Here is a 20,407-nt window from a genome sequence, read left to right as displayed (position 1 = left end):
AGTTTGTATCATTACATATTCACCGGACGCCCACCGGCTAGGGAAATTGAATTGAAACAAAGCTGCCGGGAAGCCGGTGGCCGTCTTCACCCATTTGGGGTGGGTTACAAATTCTAGTGACGGTCCGGTCGATGCCCGTCTCTGGGTTCATATGTTCCGGAGATAAAAGCAAAGTTTTCCATCTATGGGAAAAGGTATCCACGGCAGGCACGAGCCAACCTGCCAGGAGAGAGTGAAGGATAGGTAGTTGCTATGCAAAACGTGTTTTCCAAATGCTACTCTACCGTACGTGCCGGTTTTCTTCGACTGAATTCGGCCTCCGGTTAGGTCGTTTCGAACGGGAATCCAAAGCTGTTTCACTGTTTCTTGAATAATCCAACCGGGGGAAAAATTCACACTGCAACTCGGTCTGTACCGTCATTAGTATTCCTCCCCACATCGCAACTTAATAGTTGCTTATCGAAGAGATCTGAATGCTAATATGGTATTGGGAATTGTTTCCATCTTTCGACTTGTCTGCCGATGCTGCTGCCTTGAGGAGCTCAGCTTCTAATTTCCGTTCTATTCATGGTTTTTCTTTCTATCTCTTACGCGATAAGAAATTGATTTGCTGATTCGGCGAGAGCAATCGAGCTTCCGTTTCCAATCGAATTTAACCGCACTCTAGTTATTGCAACTACTGTTTTCAGTGATGCTATTGCTTATAAATATCGTGGGATTTCATGTTACTATTAAAGTAATTACCGAAGCGACGAAAATCCGTCAGGCGACTTCCGGAGATTGTGTCTCAACCAGAGCAAGAAAGAGTGTCCCAAAGAAAATAGGGTCTCTTAATTCTAACAAAAAAAACACCTTAATCACACTTGACCTGAACCGGTTCCTCGTACAAATAGGAACCATCACTGCAGGAGCAGCACGTGTCCCCATCCTCGTCGCACTCTGATCCGAGGCCGTTACTTACTGTGACCTCGTTTTCAGTGTCCCCGCTACAACTATTAAGCATTCTGTCGTGTTCAGTCTCTTCGTGCTCGCTGATCGCCTCCTGCTGCTGCTGTTGTTGCTGATTATGCTGGTGATGATGATGTCCGTTCTGATGATTATGTTGATTGTGTAGATGATTATGATGATGATGATGATGTTGATGATAGTTTCCATTGATTGTATTCTCAATATTTACATGTACTTTGCGGGCAAACTTTGACCGCTGGGAGAAACCTCCGCTTCCACTACTGGTGCCACTTCCGGAGCCATCCGAGGAGCAAGTGTTGTTGAAACTGGTGGCATTTTCGTGATCACCTCCGCCGTTGGTGCTTCCGTTACTGTTGCCACGTAGGAGCCGGGGGTGGTGCTTAGGATGGTAGGAATCCGGGGTACCCCCACCGCCCTGCTGGTATGGAACTGCCTTTTTCGGAGGTGCATTGGTCAGGGCATCGCAGCTGCCACATAAGCTGATAAAAATTGAAAGAAAGAAAGGAAAGGAAACGAATTATTTTTGTACTCAACATTTGCGGGTGGAATTTTTTGTAATTTAAATGAACATTTCATACTTCAATTGTACCCAATTTTGAGCACCAGCGGAACTGTTGTTCAGTACGACGGAAGAAATAACACAGAGAACAGTTAACTGGTCAAATACGGGATAAAGGGTGTTTCGTTTAAAATCCGCACAAACGAATTTCATTCTCAAAGTTCTAGTTTCTATCCGATTATCAACCAAATTTAAGGAAATAAAATGAAACAATTAAATTAAGTAACTCACATCACTCATTTGATTTTTATGCCTTTGTATCCGATAGCGCGAACCCCAGCCGTATGGTTCTGGACGACCTCAGAATCGACAGTTTTTGCATATTCACTCGGGCTTAAACATTCTTCACTTTTTTAGAATGTGCTGCTACATAATGGCTCTACAATTTTGAATTCGGCGCAGTTCCGGAGTGTTTGCGAGGCAAGGTTGCTGATCCTAGCAATGAAACAACACTCACGGATAATATTTTGTCGTGAATACGACTTACTTTTTGCTATGGGGCACCTTTTTAAGATTTACCCCGTACAATAATGCGTATAACTTAATCGTGAATATCTCTTATTGCACTTAACCCAACATATAAGGCCTCAAACGCTCAGATTGTGCTATCATTTGCTTGTAAAGCCTAATTTGGATTAGATTTTGGAACTGAATTCTAAAACTGAATTTTGAAACCAAATTCCACCTGAATTTTGAACTTAATTTTGGTTTTAGAATGTAGTTTTGGAATTTAGTTTTACAGTTAAGTTCCAAAATACGGGTTCAAAAATTAAAACTTAGATTCCGAAACTGAATCATTATTCTAGAATCTGAAGCTAGATTTGAAACTGAATTTACTACCTTAAGTTGAATTCTCATTCTGGAACAAATATTCTGAAATAAAATTCATGATATGAATTCTAGATCTGGATTTTGGAACTAAATTGAATTCACAAAATCAATCAATTAATATAAACGATTATTTATATTCGGAGGTGTGGAAGATGTTTGTTTTGTTCGCATTCACGTTCTCCAGTTATGTCTCTGACATTACCCACCCGTCGTTTTTTTACCTGCGATTTGCTACCCGGCGAGTAAGGAATTTGTTTTTATTCCGTGTCTGCTTTGTTCACTCTTTCATACCAATCGAAGAATTATACCGCTTGACAATGTACTATGGTCCGAAAAGGGGAAATTAGCGTGACAAAAATATTTTCACTATTGAATATAAGTTTTTTTTGTAGTTAGTGTCTTCACAAAAGTTGTTTGTAACTCAAATGGCGCTCTTTTTGATGAAAAAAGTTACTAGGGTGGTCCTTATTTAGATTGAAATCTGAAATCTAACTTTCTTAATTATACTCAAAAATGATTTTGTTGTACAATAAAGTTGTAGGAAATTTTATTTCGAACAACTTTTCTGAAAAAAAGCACCTCTCTAGCTCTTCATTTTCGAGTTACATCAATTTTCCCGAGTTAGAGTAGTAGTTCCACCGAAAAGTTGTCATTAGAAGAGTTGTTGAACTAATCATTGCGCACAATTTTGCTCAACCAAGCTTTTTCATATCAGCTACCGGGGAAAATTGATGTAACTTATATATTTAATAGTTTTTGTCACGCTAATTTCGCATTTCGGACCACTGTGCAATGCAAACAAGAACCATTCATGCACCTTGTTCGTTCGTTTAGAAACGTTCAGGTAGAAAGCGCTGGCACTGGTGACTCACGTTGAGTCGAATTTTCTACTCACGGTGAGTCGTTCTCTGTGATGCTTATTATGAACTGTACGGCATTACAACTGAGTGATTACGCAAAATTAAATTTTTTTCTTGCATAAACCATATAAGAAATGTATCATATTCTCTCAAATTGTCTTCACTCTTAATTTCTCTTAGGTTTTTGAAATATTTTACTCCCGTTTTGTAGTGTTAGGGAAAGCTTTAATTCTTGTAAGATTATGTTATTAGTTAACCATCAAACAGGATAATGATTGTGTAGTAAACGGAGCGTTTTCGTTAGTAACTTTCACCCTTTCGATCAAATAAAAATATTTCAAAATTTTTCATATTGTACTTCGATCGAGTTTGAATTTTCTAAACATAATCTTTACTCGTTCAAAATGTTGAATTGATATATTTGCATTCCGATTCGATCGAGACGCAGAATAGTGGTGCTTATGATGCCTTAGAAGGTAATGGTTCTATAATGGTTATGGTTTTAGTTAGTTATTAATGTCTCTCGTGATCGTGAAATATTTTTATATCGATTATACAGTCATTCGTCGATCGTTACCAAAAATCATTAAGCAATGTGATCTTAAAGTTTTCATTGACTTCGAGTCGAAAATGGCACTTCTAATACCGTTTTCGTTTTTGAACCTACACGCGGGCGACTCTGACTCCGAGTAAAATGAACACGTGGTACGCGCTCTAAACAACAACTAATAAAAAAGAAAAAATAAACAAACACGCATGGATGCGTGGTGCGACCCGAGAAAATTTTCAAAGCGAAACTACGCGATTGTAGTCCGATCTAGAGCGACCCCAGGTTGCTAAAACAAACATCTCAAAAATTGTTTGGGCGACTCTGAGTCAGCTCTTGGGCTGCTCTGATCAATAAACGAAAACGGTATAAGTCAACTGTCACAAAGATTGAATTCAACTGTGATGAATGACACTATCTGTGCTTAAAAATATAAGAAGAATCATAAACATTTAACGAAAAAAGGGAGAGTTGACAACCTTGTGCCATTCGTGTTTTTTTGGAACGTAGTTTAATCAAATTCAATTGAATTTTTTATTCTAAGTAAAGTTAGTAACTTCTGTGACCTCCACTCAAATTTCAAAAAAAAAATATTTGAAAAAAAAAAGAAAATGAAAATAACCTCATTTTAGCGACGAAAATGTAAAGTTTTGAATTCAAGATTTTGGCATTAAAAATGCCTTACTTTTCGCTATACGGGGCATAATTTTGAACGTTACGTAACGGCATTCGTCATAATTTTGAACGTTAATAACTCAGTCATTTGTTGATGAATTGATATAATTTAACAACCAATCGATTCGGAAATTTTAACTCAAACATACATGGTAACATCGTTTCAGTATTTCAATAGCATACTATTGAAAAAATGGTTAGAATTGACCAATGTTTCATCCACCAATCCCAGTTGACCAAATTGACGTCATTTTCTTGTTCGGCATAGGAGGCTTTGCGTCATGCATGAAAACACCGCATCATTCTGCGTAGTTCGAAGAGGAATCTATAAATATATGCTGCAAATCATTTCTTGATTTCAGTTGATGCTTGACTGTGAATGAAACAAGTAGCTCGTCCAGTGAGGTGATGACTAGATTGTATATGCGTTCGCTCGTTGGATTGTCGCTTTTGCTAACTCACTGTACGAGGCTGGGTGTCAATTTGAAAAAATGCAAAAATAACCGCGTAACCTTTTTCTGTCATATTTTATACCGCTTAGAACTCAGTCATTTTTTGATGAATTTATATAATTTAACTACCAATAGATTAGAAAACGCCATTTAAGTATTTCAATTGCATTGGATTGAATTGACATATGTTTTCGCGAACCAATGACAGTCTCAGTGAATTATGTCAAACTCTCGTCCGATTCGCGCAGTATGAACTATAACACAAAAGGGAATCTATAAATATATGCCGGAATATTTTTCTGCTTTAGTTTACCCATGGCTTATCTTAATTCTTCGGTAACTAGCAGGGCAACTTAGAATTATCGGCGATAGATTTTTCGAACCTAATTTGAAGCGCTTGTATCTCTGTGATTTATTGATAAATTTTCCTCATTTAACTTGATTCGAAACAGTTTAAAAAGGTTTTCATTTGCAAACGGGTAGTTTGCATACTGAAATCTTCATTTACATACGAACAACACGGTGGCGTGCAAATAAATTCAGTATGAAGTTGTGTTATGATGAGAATCATAGATAATTCTTTTTAAAGATATGTGGCTAAATACAAAGAACTATTTCTAAGGGGAACGGGTATAGCATGATGAGTACGTCGATGCCTTTCACGCTGCCCACCAGGGTTCGATTCCCAACCCCGCACATAGGGTCAGAAATCTTTTCTGGCCCGAAGAGGTGAATGACAACAATGTTAAAACCTCTATAATCGAAAAAAAAAACTATTTCTAATCATAATCCCTCAGACCCTATTATTAAATCAAACAATAATCGTTCAACCTAATTGAAGTATAAAGCATAATATTTTGGTCGATTCTTGCTTCCAAGAATCTTATAGAAGAGATCCAGACTAAGTGTAGCAAAAATAATGCAATGAAAATCGTGATGTAGTGTCGAATTGCTGTTGTCCCATCAGGAATAAAACGTTTCAAAAGGTTCGGAACTTAGTACAAATAAATTGCACAGACTCACATATATAGAATTATCAGATGCAATAAAATACAGTATTAGAGATAAACTCAAGACAAGCTGATCTGCGATTTTACATGTTTCATTTAAATTCTTACTAACCCGAGTACCGCCAGTTTCAGTTAAATTATCATTTACATAAAAACAACAAGTGTCTTATCACTACATGCGTTGTAACAATGACAATGTTCGTTCATGTAATAATAAAATCAAGTTACAATATGAACAAAATTAAGCAATTTGGTTGCGTATGCATTGGTTTCTTAATATTCAAAAGTGAAAATCAATTAAAGTAACAAAATATGTTCTGCGGGCTGTGTCACATATTTTCTTCCTTGTATTGCTGTCATTCTATTTTCAGACACTTTTAGAAGATTATCGACGCTTTTTAACGAAGGATCATTAAAATTACTCTATTACTGAGTTTATTGGTTAACGGTTATTAAAATTTTTCACATAAACATTTTTCGATCAAAATATTTAAAATCTTCCCTAATCTCTGTTTATAAAATGATTAAGTTTGTACGTTATCTGTCTTGAAAATTATGATGATATGGAATTGATTCATTTGTCCAGATTTATATCTTGAGGTTGTTCGTATCAAAAATTGATATTTTAAGTAACTTTGAAATCATCATAATTGACGTTCATTTAAAGGATATTTTCCAAAAATTTTCAAATGTAAAAATTTGTTGAAGGCATCAAAATAGAGTAGAATCAATTGTTCTGAAAGAATCTAATTTTCATTTTGATCATTCACCAAAAATGTAAACACTAAAAGTAGAGCAAGTTTGTAATTTGTCACTTTTAGTGCATCCCTCATCATCTTTATTTTTGTATTTATTATGGGTACCTTAGAATTATTTCATTTTTAATGTAATCGTGATCGGTCGTGTCTTGCATACAACCTAATTACAACTAATTTTTTTACCATTGAATTAACAGAATGTAAGTTTTTTCTTCAGTTTTGCAGAGAAAAATGAAATTCAGTATCAATAATGAGAATATGATTTTATAGATTTCATTGCAATTATACCTCATAATTTACGTTATTACTAATTTACGTTTATTACTAAGGTATAAATTAATGGCAAATACCACCCTTATCAACTAATGTTGTCAATGTCAACTAATTTTTGAGCTCAATTTTTATGTATAAATTACAGAATAACATAATACTTGTAGTAGGTAATGTTAGAGACATAAGCGCGAGATTGACGTAGGACTGCTGTCGTCAAGGGGCAGATCACTTTAACAATGCACATTTATTTTGGTACATTGTTCTACTAATAAATTATCCATTTCTAGTAAAATCTCATTAGATCTTTGTAAAATGCTTTGAATTCTGAAAAGAAACGAGGGTTACCATTTCTCTAGCTTTTAATACAGTAAAATTTCCACGAACAAAATTCCGCACAAAGTAAATCTGCCACATTAGAGATGGGCAATTCGTTCGCGAACGGTTCAAAAGAACTAGTTCTTTTGAAAGAATGAACGAACTATAGTTCTTTTTTCGAGAACGGTAGTTCCTCAGTTCAAAGTCGAGGGATCTTTTTTTTTGTTTTTTAAGCTCGCTCAACCTTTTTTTCAAGAACGATACTAATAAGAAAGTTTCGTCACGAAACCTCAGTTCTATTTAGAGGGACCTTTTTTTCCTCGCTTAAGCTTACAAAAGTGAGTTCTCGTTCAGTCTTTGAACAAACAAACCAACTATGAAAAGAACGAACGAACGGCTCTGGAGAACTAGTTCTTTCAACAGAACTCTGCATCACTGAACGGTTCTTTAAAATGAACTGTTTTGCCGATCTCTATGCCACATGCTTGTGTGCCCTTCCCTACAGCGCTAACGTTCCGCACTGAGTCGTGGCACCCATGAAGTTGGACGTCGTATGGATTTTTTTTATAAAATTTTTTTATTCAGGCCAAGTTGCGTACAAGCTTTACGTGGACGATTGAGCCATGTTTTTATTAGATAAAATATTTTTTTACCATTTAATCTCGTTTTCACTCTTTTTCTAGGGGGAGAGAAGCTTCCATTTTTATCTTGCGATAATTGAGGGGCACTTTGTTCGTGGCTCGTCTCGTCATCCATTGCCGCATCGGTGGTATCGTTGTTGGCTTCCGTTTTTTCTTCGTTTTCCTTGTAATTCGCAGTCTTGGGCTCGTTGTTAGTTGCTGTAGACGCACCTTGTTGTACATTAATTGCAATTGCTGGTTGGTTTGATGGTGAAACAGGAGTACTGCGCTCACTAGTTTCCGTTGTTGAACGTTTGTCCTTGTTTTTGTTTGAAGATGTCCTTTTCGCAGTTTCAGTGCAAGGTTTGTCGTAGTGTGCAGGTTGTTCACAGAACTGACATGTAACCAGCTGATTTTCATACGTAATCAGCGTTTTACTCGGATGTATCCCATCTTGATCACAAATGATGTAAGATGGAATTGCTTTACGTAGTTGCATACGTACCACTCGCACGCCATTCCGTCATACTTTCCTTTCGATGGAAAGAACTTCACCGTACTGCGACATACTTTCCCGAACGAACTGATCGCTGGTCTGCGGGGGAAGGTCATGCACGCGTACTTCTATGGCATTGTCCACCAAGTACACAGGGATTTCATATTTAACATTGTAATGATCAACACGTTTGACCATAATGTACACACACGGAGAACCCTTCTATCATAAAATTGCGATATCGAAGTTTTTGATTTTTGCGATAGTTGATTTAACTAATTTCTTCTTGATTCAACCAATATGGTTTTTGATTTGCATATATTCAAGTAGTTGAAAAATATGTTGTTTTGAATGCTGTCAAATGCCGAAGACAGTTGAAAGCAAAACAATAATCGCAATGCAAAATCAACAACTTTTTTAGTTGAAATCTGTTATCGTCGCTTCAAAATGTCAATGAAAATAACATCAATGGTTAAAGCGTTTGGTGAAATTGTGTTCATTCGATTTGAGAAATTTATGACAACAAGTGTTTATCTAACAGCGGTGTTGTGATAAAGTTAACCTTGTTTAAGATGAAAAAGATTTGGTGACAAATTAGAAAATGTTAATGAATGATCATCTCGTAATCTTTCAGGTATGCGCAAAAATTTTATGCTTCAAATTCGATCATTGATTTACTTCCAGCAGACTGTTTTACTTCCAGCTGTTCGATACCGACGATGATGTTCATGCATTAGCAATAAAACGCTTTTTGACATGAATTTAATTTATGAAAGTAACAGGAGCGAAGGGTTTCAAACACACAGAACGCGCTGCGATTGAATGGCGCGTTTGAATTGCCGTCGCAAAATTCCAATTCCCAGCGGTTGATGCACCCAAGCTTTTATAAATTGACTAAAATTATCAGTGCATAACTTTAGTTCAATCGTTTGAAGGCATCATCTTTCAATACTCATTTTAGGTAAATGTAATAATTTTGCTGCCCCTCCGGCAACTTTTGCTGATTTAAAACGTTTTCTACATCAATCATTTTCGATCGAATCAGAAGTATTATTTTAGAATTTAGATCTTTACTGATCTCGACTTGACATGATCATGATCATACAAAAATCAAAATCACTTAGAGATCAAATCAGTTCTGATTTCGTAATGATAATTTATTCCTTGGTTAAGATCACTTGAAATCAGCAGTGATCGGTAGTTTTCCCAGCCCTAATGATATTACATGTCAATATAAAATACTGTTTATATTTCAACGACGATATTTATTTCATGAATCTCAACATACCGAACTTATTTCAAATAGATCATGACGTGTATCAGTAAGTATATTTCGATTATTTTCGCAAATCAATAACATTGTTCGAGTTGATTCAACTATTTGCAATATCTAAAACAAATAAAACCGATTTATTTTTCAACTAACAGAATTTTGTTTCAATAACAACAATAGTTATTACAACTAAAATATTTGTTGAAATTAAAAGGTATGTGTCCTCACTAATTGACAGCATTTTTTTTTTCAAACAGTTAAATTAGTTGTTTCAACCATCGTTTCTGCTAATCGAAAAACAAAAATGACAGAGTAGTAAAAACAACAATCGATTAGTTGTACCAAATTTTAACCAATCGAATTCAGAAAATCAACTAATATTCTGGTTGAAATGGGATCGCGGGTGGTTCCGTGCACAGTTAGACGCCTTGTTGAATTGAATCTCACTTACATCATTAACGTTTAGGTGCATTCGTTCCTTAAGCAAGATTTCAATTTCGGTTAATGCTGGTCTAACTTTGCAGTGCTTGAAATCAATACAAATTGAATTTGGTCTTGTAGGTCAAGTTTCAGGCTTTGTTAAATCGTATTTGCCCATTTCGTACACTCTATTGTCCACTACATTGTATTGTCTTTGTTTCTATCGTCTCGATCGTAAGCAATTTTCGACTTTGTCGGATAAGATGCGAACACGAACTGTCGTATGGATTAGTGACGACACTTATTCTGATTGAAAAGAAATCATATATCAAGTTAATATAAAGAAATCCAATTACCTCTATGCTTGATTCTACGTGGAGACACTGAATAAAGTTAGGAAATAAATTATTTGACCGTAATTGTGGATTATTACACTATCATTTATGGCCAAATTGTAGAATTCTCTACGATATTAAACACTGTTCGGAACATTTTTCTTGAAAGAACTTCGCACAGTGATAAGTGCACTAAGCTAATCAAAATATTCTGGATTTGCACTAATCTAATGATTTTTACCTTTGATTTGCAAAGAAAGTAATCGTAATTGTTCTTCAGATAACATTTAGAGCCATTAGGATGGCTAATTTTATATGAAGTTCCCCATCGTTGTCCACTTTTCGTTATCTTTTCCTGCAATGCAAACGACGCTGGGTGAAATACTTTTGTTTGAAGCGAAACTCACACTGCCAATGTCCAACAGCAGATATGCTCTTAGAAGAAGTAGTTGCTAGTTTTCTGCGTTTAGGATGAACAGAACCTTATATTCGCCATTGACTGAAGCACCAGTTGAATAAATCCGGATGTAGTTCCACTGTCTTGGCGTAGATGGAAACCTGCGCACCCGATGTGTCTCCGTTCATGGATTATCATGGACTGAAACCAGCAAAAGGTCTATTTATAAATTCGGTTGATTTTGATGTTTCGTTTGAACCTCTTTCTCTTTTTTTGTTTCAATTAAAAAGGTTTCTGACCCTATGTCGTGAATTAGAAACAAATACTCAAACAGGGATAAAGTTATTAAGAAAACCAATCTGGAGTAATTTCGTTACACTGTTGTGTTGTGAAATTTTGAAAATGCACCCGGGTGAGCATAGTGAAGGAAGACGAAGTCCTACGTCAAAATTCACAATGAAGATAAGGCAAAGCAAAGTCTTGGTATTACATTCCTATAGTGGAATTTGACCTTTCTGATTCAACAGACTTCGCAGTCGATTCATAGCGTACATAATCATTGCATGGCTAGTACTACGAACCTACTGACACCACAGAATCTTCCAGGTTGGGGTTCGAACATACGACAACCAACAGTGCCGGAGTGTGGATTTTCAAAATTCCCCTAGGTCAAATTCAATATTCAGAGTAGGAGAGAGTTGGCAGCCTTGGGCTATTTTTCTCTTGACCTTTTTTATAACTGGTATTTGAATATTCCGCACTCTGGCATTTTAGCGTATCTGCTTACCTTAATTGTTTTTTGTAAATAAATACTTTTGTAAAATTAAACTGGAAAGTTTGTTAACATTTGGTCCAAGACACCCTTCATGGCGGGTACCTTGGGTCACAACTATCTTAATTAAATGCATAATTGTTTCAATTGATAAAACCTTGAAAAATACTATTCCACGTAAAGAAAAAAGAATTTGGGTGTAATACTTGTGAAGTCACGTCACTTACAGAGCTGTTTGGATTCCTCTCGAAAACTTGAACCACTTGCTTGTGTTTTTTCACAATAAGGTGATTTTTTTGGAAACTTATTTTTTCTTCTGATCAACAGTTAAACGTTCCTTGCGCCGATTTAAAACACGAAACACCGTAGATTATTTTCGGATTTTCAAGGTACGTGCGCGAAACACTCATTAGTGCGGTAAATATTTCTGTGCAAAGCAGAAAAAAGAAAGCTTTTTCTGTCGTGCTGACGGTTTGGTGTAGCGACAAAACGAGGCTACCATGGGTCGTCAATGAAAGTAAAGTCTAATGAGCGAAAAATCTTAAATTTCCTGGCAAAGCGATATTGTCTGTAATCAGTACCATCAACTGGTATCATTTCAATTGAGAGAGCGCTTTCATGAAGCAGAAATATTGATGCATCGAGTATCAAACTTACCGTTTCGGATGGCCGCCGTGCGGTTCAACTGCCATCGGTTGATGGCCGAGCTGATGCTGCTGATAGTCCAGGAAGTTCTGATGTTGCAGTCCACCAGGTCCCACCGCCCCGTGGCTACCACGCGATTGATTCGACGGGCAACAGGATATTGACGAGGCCGATGAAGAACTGGGCATTTTGAACAGCTGTTGTTGAGTTGTCATTACCGGTTCGGCACTTTTAACCGGACTGTTGTAGATTTCATCGTTGAAGTACACCTCCCCGGGATTGGTTAATGCGGAAGCCGAGTGCGGTGGCGGTGGAAGTTGATGACTGTGATGAAGGAACAAATGCGTGGGAGGCTGTGGCGGTCCTGTTGGACTGCGAAGCTCGTTGCTACTACTGCGGGACGAGCCGCGTCCCAGCAATGAGGGATCTACGTATTGATATGAGTGGTGAGCACTTTTTGTGTATGTGATTGTGGGGGTTAGCATAGATTATCCAACATTGGAGCAGGAAGATAGAAACACATAAAATTTTGGTGTTAGATAAAAAATTCATACTTCGGGATAGTGGTTCAGAAGGCAAGCTGGGATGGATTAGTATTTTCTACTTACTTGTGGCTGCTAGATAGCCCCGAGCCACAACAGGAGCCTTGGGAACTGGTAGTCATTCCGATCAGCTCCGATGGGTAGACGTGATTCAGATGTAGATGGTGATCTAAAGCTTGCGGAATGGGTGGTGGGTGTTCCGGTGGAGGGGGTAGGAAATCAATCCAGTTAGAAGGAGCTACAGAGCAAGTATGGAGCAATTAGTACCATAGAACAGCTAGAATAGCACACGACAATCGATTTTAGATAGTCAAAACGAGAAGCTTACCTGCATTATACGGCATAGCGAATGGTTTTGAATGACCCGGACCATAGGGTATATCCGATCGAATGCTAGAGGCTGCTGATGAATAATTGTCGTGATTAATGGGACCAATCGGATACGGTAATTTTCCATTTTCTTGCGAAAAACCATTCATTAGTACAGTAGTTGCGTACGGCGATGGGTTATCCGGTGACTGAAAAAATAAAATTTGTTAAAATAAATTACTGCAAAGTTTACATTCAACCTACTTTGCGGCAGTTGTAGTAAGAGGTTATACTTCGGGGGTCAACTTCTGCGTAGTCTGTGCCTACATCTGTATAGTTTGATGGATTCTGTGAGCCTTCGAGTAGCTTCATTTCACTCAATCCTGAGTCTTTATCCGTGTCCGTCGATCTCCAGCCACGATCGATCCAAAGGCAATCTTTTCGTGAGATATTCATACTGGCTAGTTCGCCGCTGGTAATGACCGGAACCGTCACGATTGCCTTGCTCATATTTTGTCGTTTCTTAAAGAATATTACCACACCGACGACGGTGAAGGTCAGTATGATCAGAAGAGCCAGAACCACGAATATCATGAACCATGTTTCGTGCATGAAGTTACTGTGACGGTATCCTCCAATGTCACTCAATGAGTTGTGAGCTCGGGGAGGTGCTATCACATGGGCAGGATCCATCACAAGATAGGCCGGCTTCGAGTAAGGACCTGCTCCCACTCGATTGTATGCTACGATTTGAGCTCGGTAGGTTGCTCCAGTTGTCAAATTGTTCAGCATGACCGAGGTTGTGGTAGCATTCAGGGTCATTGAGGCAAGCGTTTTGGACGAATTTCCTGGTTTAACCTAAAATCGAAACATAATATGTACATTAAGTGGTTGTTTCCATGATGCAATGCTACGGAACTCACCTGAATCTTATATCCGAGTAGAATTCCGTTTTGATGCTCGGGTGGTGGTGGGGACCATTTCACCCAACCGGCGGTCACGTTCAGCATCCCGGTTTGTATGTTAACTGGCGCGGCCGATGGAGCATCATCCAGCGTCTGTACCACCTTCGAATTGCTTGGTTGACCCTCGACGTTTTTGAAGTACGGTGTCAGGAAGAATTCGTATCGGGTAAACTTACCCAAGCCGGTGATTACCTGCGTTTCGGCCGCATTATTCGCTATTGTTAGCATGCTGTACTTCTGCGAATTGGAACCTAAATCCCGGTAGCGTACGTACAGTCCTTCGATGTATTCTTCGGTGCTGGAGATGTGTAACTGCCACTCGAGCCGGACTGAAGTCGAGCTGATGGCAACCACATCCACCAGTTCCAGGATCTGCAATGGCGCGAGTTGTGGGTTTAGGAAACGTGATTTTCACGGGTTTATGAGTTTTAAAATTAAGAAGAAACCTTTATTACAACCTACAGAGCATGGATTGAAAGTCGAACCCAAGTAGCCAGTGTGAATGGCGATTATTTTATCAATTCCGCATCTTCTGGCCTACTTTGTGGCTATCGAATTTTAATGACTGTAGAGTTTATCATTATAAAGCAGTCTTAGACAATTTATGATTGAGATGTACCAAAAGCTCCGTTCACGTACACTTTTTTACGTTATTTCATTTTACGTACCTCTTTTTACGAACCAAATCTTAAATAAAGTAATCTTTTCTACGAGCTAAACCCAAAGTCGCCGTACTGGGTTTCTGAAGGAACTCAAATCCGTTCTGAAAATACCCATATTATTCAAGGAATATCAATAAACCAGAATTCGACATCATAGATTTGAAAAATACCTCAAACATCGTTTTCCTATATTAAATTATGAAGCCCGTTCTAACAATATCCATATTGTAGTGGATTCAATGGAATATCAATGAGCCAGAAATCGATTGCATTTTATGCAAAAACCTTTTCTTACGACCTTACAATTCCATAGAAAACCATCGAATTTTATTCAGACATGACTTCCGTTTCCGAAATTACACGTAGATAATTAAAAATAATTCAATTTCAAGTTTCATTCATTTCAGGTATACCAAAAGCACTCTAATTTCTTAGAAACGGTTGGACCGCTTTCCACGAATTTAGATTCAAATAGAAGGTATTATGGTCCCATAAGTTGACGTACAGTTTAGTCTGGATCCAGCTTCAGGTTCCGGAATTACTAAGAGAAGTGTGATTGAAATTTAAATCCGTCACCTAAAACAACTATGCACAGAATGTATTTTTTTCCCTAAATTTTGCTCAGAACAGTTTCAATTTGTAGGTTAAGTCAGTTGCTGGCAAAACGAACTGATTTCGATTATACCGGTTCCCAGTTCCCAGTAAATGACCTAACTTTCTCAGAGATAGCGGGACTGGTTTATATAGCCTCTTAAGTTAATATTGAATATCCGATCCGATTTCCGGTTCCGCACGGAACGACCGAAATTAGCTCTGCGCATAATTCCTGTTTTTGAATTAGTTGATTTTAACACCAAAATTTCTAAAATAACTATAAAATTAGTTAATATTGAGAATTTACTTTGCTGAATTAAACTTTTATTTTTAGATCATTTGTTTAGCTGGCAAATATCCTGGACACAAACCAGCAATATTTCAATCCAACACTAAATTCTCATTGACAACTAATTTTGGTATTAAAATCAGAAAACAAGGTGTACTACTTGTATTCGGTTTTTGTTTTCCGAGTGCTCAAAGTTTTTAGTGAAAGAGTCGATTTCACGAAGTCGAATGAAGAAAACAGTGATTTAGAAAAAAAAAAATTCAAAAAGAAGTTTATGACTTTTTCTCCAATACAACATCGTATTTATACCTGCCAATATAGAAAAGACAACCGCGACTGAAATTTTTTTCGCTAGTAGTGTACCATCTAGAGGCTAGTAGTCATTACGGTGTTAACGTTTTTTCGGTGACAGTGCGCCATATAGCTGCCAATTGCAGAAGCCAATTCAACCATTTATGTTGGTTGAAAACAACGTTTTATTTCTCTAATTCAACTAAAAATTAATTAAATGGAAATGAAGTGTGCTAAGAAATGAAAGCACGTTTAATTGGTGAATTCAACTAAAAAATAGCCATTTCAACAAATATTTTATTATCATTAAAGGAATGAGAATTAAAAAATCTAAATTAGCAAAAGTAAGATTTTTTTAGTTGTCTCAAAAAATAACTAACTAAAACCAGAAAATCAACTAATTTTTCCGCCAAAATGCTGATTTCGGTCTTTCCGTGCGGAATTACAGGGTGAAGTGTGTTGTAAGTTTCAAACCTTTTTCTTTGCGAAAAGCAGTAAAAAAATCGAAATTTGCCTCACACTTAGTGTGACAGCCGTTATTAAGCCTAGGAGAAGGGGGGCAAAGTGGCGATATTCTGGTTCAATAATTATTTTTATTATTTAAATAAGATATTTATTGCGTGTAAAGATTTTCATTGTCATTAGTAACTAATAATCCAGTGCCATCAATATAATACTTCTAAAAGAAAATTGACGAAAACGTATGGTAAAATTTGAAGGTGTTTCAAAATGAAATTCAAATTTCTTTTGAAAGCTCGCACCATAAATCAGAAGAGATATCACGAAAACCTCGCTTTGCCCTCCTTTCACTTCTATGATAATCTTTTTTTCCCAATTTTTAATTGGAGCTGTTAGCGGAATATATTCAATAATTGCACTTATTTATGTACCATTTAATTCCACTATTTCACTGTCACGTTATTACACTTTCAAAAGTCACTATACTTTAATGAAGCATAACAAACGTTACAATACAGATACGCGTATTTCGGAATGTTATTTACATCCTTCTTCAGTGTTATAAAACCGATACACTGAAGAAGGATGTAAATAACATTTCGAAATACATAGTGGAATTAAATCGTACATAAATAGGTGCAATTATTTTTTTTTAAACCCACTAAACCAAAATGTGTGCTGTATTCTATTTTCTTCTTGAACACATTTGAACAATCTTTGGAAATTATTTGAAGTCATTACACAGAATATTTTCGAAGCCGGATAATTCTGGACCTGGAACCGAATTATGGAACTGAGTTCTGGAACCTGAACCATGCGAACTTAGGTGTTTTCGGTACACAGGTTACAACGTTCTTATCAGTCAACGATGAAACCAGAATGAATTGTTGACATTTCGGTAATTACCTCCTTAGTTACTCAAGTACATCTATTCATCAGGTAAAAGAGTATAGACTTTGATTTTTTTTTATGCCGGAAAGTTAGTTGAGCACCTCTTTTGAATTTCAGGATTTTTTTTTCAAATAAAACTGCTACCGGAGAGAGATGTGTTAGGACGATAACCCTAAACTGAACTGAAATTTTCACCTCGCTGTAGATGAGGTATATATTTTGCCTGCGAAACAGTTGAAAAAACGCAAAAGATTTTAAATTCATTCGCATTACATAAATTTTGATTCTGTTGAATACATTATTTATGAAGACTCAAGAACAGTACGACCAGCATTTTATATCAAGAAATGGGTTCAACAGAATCGTTGGAAAACTGCTCCGTTGTTTTCGAGCAGCCTTTACCAATATTTGTGCGTATTATCCTGGGACCGCATTAGCAGAGAACTTCGTTTCCAGTAAATTTATGCTCTTTTAATTCAGCCAATTTAATTCCTGTTCCGAGTAATATAAATTATCGAAATGACAATGGCAAATGCGAGGACTAAAGTTTCCTTTATCTCCCGTAAACCAATCCAAGAACCATTGCAAAGAACTATCCATTTTCTGGTAGGGGAACCTTCTGGCCCCTCAGAACCTGGTCGTTTTTCGTTAGCTGTTGGCTTACATGGCTTGCATTACCATAAAATAGGGATATTTCTTCGTCGACTTTTTGCTCCCATTCTCAGTTACCGTTTACGTTGGTGCTCCAAGTGAAGAAGTGAAAAACTACCACCCTTAATCTAATTGATGCCGAACGGGCTCATCCTCCTCTCTGCTCCTTGCTCATAGTTTGACGAGTTTTATCTTTGTGACTTTTGCGAAATGAAATATGAACCTCAGTCGAGCAGATCGCAAAGTTCTTGTTCTCAGAAAATTTGCTTCGCCACAGAAAAGCTAAACGGGGAAAGTAGGGCGAATAGAGGTGGAGTTTTCTTAATTTTCGTCGGAATTGATTGGAAATTTTCCGGCTCACACAAACGCAAACTGACTGCATAAATTACCCGCTCGCTGTGGAATCCTAGAGCTTCCCAGGGTCGGAACTTACCTTCCCGTTAAGCACCATCCGGGCGGTTTCAAGTTCTTCCGGCATCGTGACGCCATCGTCCGCGGAAAGCGTCCGAATCACGTTGGATGACGGCGAAGGGGCAGAGTATCCGTGCGGGTTTTCCGCGCGTATCACGAATATATACGAAGTCGATGGCGAAAGGTTGGTTATCTGCGGAAGAAGGAGATACAATGACGGTGGATGTTTTAGTTAATGGTAATTTGATTTTCTGGTGATTAAAATGAGTTATGAATGCGATAAGTTTTTTTTTTTTTGCGATAACAGATGTAACAGCGATGTGAAATAATTGCATTAGGGTTGTGTACGATTTGGAATTTCAAAATAACAATCGAAAACAAGAGGATAAAAATGGAAGCTTTTGAAACCACTTACCGTCGCAGTATTTCCGGTCACTCGGCTGATCGCTCGAACCCAACCGTCCTTTTCGTCCGGGCTGTAATATTCCACCGAGTAGCCACTAACCGGATTGTTGCGAAGCTTTTCCTGTAAAGCACTGCCACCGTTTGTTCCCGAGCCTGTTCCCAACTTGGCCCACACTAACGTCACGTTGCTGTTTGTGATGTTGACCGCTTTCGGAATCGACGGTGCAGCCGGAAGCAAATCCGCACTGTGGGACCGGTGCAGCATCGCGGAGAAATTCTTCTCGACCTAGATTGGTACACGGGAGGAAAATGCATACATCAAACATAGCATCGTTTTGAGGATCGGAAAAACCGCAGACAGTTGGCCGAGGGTGGTATCCCGTAGGATGCCACGATGCAAAAGGAGCAAAACCAACCACTTACCATTAGATAGGCACTCCACGAGGTTTCCCCTTTTTCGGAATAGGCAACGCAAGTGTACCAGTCCGAATCCTCCGGTTGGAGATCTGCAAAGGGAAGAAATGGAAAAAAAGTATGTGTAGTTTAGATTTCCGCTCAAAGGATTTCGCGGTGAATGCTTTTGTTTCGAACCGAATCTCATGTTCACACAGATATGTACACTATTCGGTAGGGTTGTTGTATAAAGATGGCAAACAAGCACAATAATAAGAATTTGTGTAACATTGAAAGTGTGTTAAATACGGCAACTTTGTAGTACCATTTCACTGTGTTAAATGTGTATAACGGGTGGCAACTAAAATTTTGGAATTTTTTCGAGGCCTGTATGCTCAACAACAAACGAGCTCAGAAAGAACTAAGAGTGTGTATGTGTTAGTTTTTTCCCTTCCGCTGATCCTATGCCGTCTAACAATATTTACGAGATTCTTCCTGAATCCGATTGTAGCGACATAGAAGAAAATTCTTCAAAAATTCCCAAAATGGCCGCTTGTCGTTCTGGGAAGAAACATCAATCTATGCCACCAGTGACGGTGATGATTTCCGACTTCAAAGCATTCCGTACTGAGCTTTCTACTTTTCTCCCGGAAGTAAAAGTCTCATTTCAAATCGGACGAAGAGGAGAATGTCGAGTCTTGGTTGATGGATTGGAAAATTACGAACGTCTTATTCAATATTTGTCCGAGAAACTTCATAAATTTTATTCATATGATATAAAATCAGACAGACCCTTCAAGGCTGTCTTGAAAGGATTATCAAATGATCAAAGTATTGATGAAATTAAAAATGAACTTAAAGAATTGCTTGGTTTTGTCCCTTCATAAGTTATACTTATGAAAAAAAGAGCGAATGGTACTTCTAAACCACGCTCTGGAATTTCTTATGAACTTTACCTAATACACTTCAATCGAAGTGATGTAAACAATTTGAAAACTTTAGAAAAAGTACGTTTCATTTCCCACATTAAAATTCATTGGGAACATTATAAACGGCATAATCGTATTGCAAACTTAACGCAATGTCGTCGTTGCCAAGCCTTCGGTCATGGAACCAAAAATTGTCATATGGATATACGGTGTTTGAATTGTGGTAAATCACATTCGAAAGACGTTTGTCCAATGAATGAAACCACTGATAAATTTTCATGTTCAAATTGCAATGGAAATCATAAATCCAATTATTTGAAATGTCAGGGAAAAAATTTTAAACGCTCGTTCGCTTAGACAACAAGTCAAATCAACGACCTTAAATTTACAGAACATACCTGAAAATCAA

At 37.5% G+C, this 20,407-nt stretch overlaps 1 protein-coding gene across 3 annotated transcripts in view; it reads right to left on the bottom strand.

Annotated features, from left to right (window-relative positions):
- Nucleotides 1-407: 407 nt before the first annotated feature.
- The window catches only part of LOC131438794 (roundabout homolog 2-like), a 513,725-nt gene continuing 493,725 nt past the window's right edge, over nt 408-20,407 (bottom strand). Inside the window, exons 8-16 of one of the 3 annotated variants that reach the window (XM_058609072.1) lie at nt 19,100-19,182; nt 18,687-18,962; nt 18,294-18,464; nt 13,982-14,395; nt 13,323-13,916; nt 13,078-13,267; nt 12,816-12,987; nt 12,220-12,660; nt 408-1,448 (exon numbers count right to left, since the gene is read on the bottom strand). In XM_058609072.1, the coding sequence (XP_058465055.1) occupies nt 854-1,448; nt 12,220-12,660; nt 12,816-12,987; nt 13,078-13,267; nt 13,323-13,916; nt 13,982-14,395; nt 18,294-18,464; nt 18,687-18,962; nt 19,100-19,182 (2,936 nt within the window). In that variant the 3' untranslated portion in view covers nt 408-853. Of the gene's footprint in view, nt 1,449-12,219; nt 12,661-12,815; nt 12,988-13,077; nt 13,268-13,322; nt 13,917-13,981; nt 14,396-18,293; nt 18,465-18,686; nt 18,963-19,099; nt 19,183-20,407 lie in introns of those variants that run through there. The other 2 variants (XM_058609073.1, XM_058609074.1) reach the window with 2 other exon arrangements.

This window comes from Malaya genurostris, chromosome 3 (assembly GCF_030247185.1).
Source record: "Malaya genurostris strain Urasoe2022 chromosome 3, Malgen_1.1, whole genome shotgun sequence".
Taxonomy (NCBI): domain Eukaryota; kingdom Metazoa; phylum Arthropoda; class Insecta; order Diptera; family Culicidae; genus Malaya; species Malaya genurostris.
Note: the sequence above shows the minus strand (reverse complement) of the source record. Positions and strands in the feature narration are given on the sequence as shown.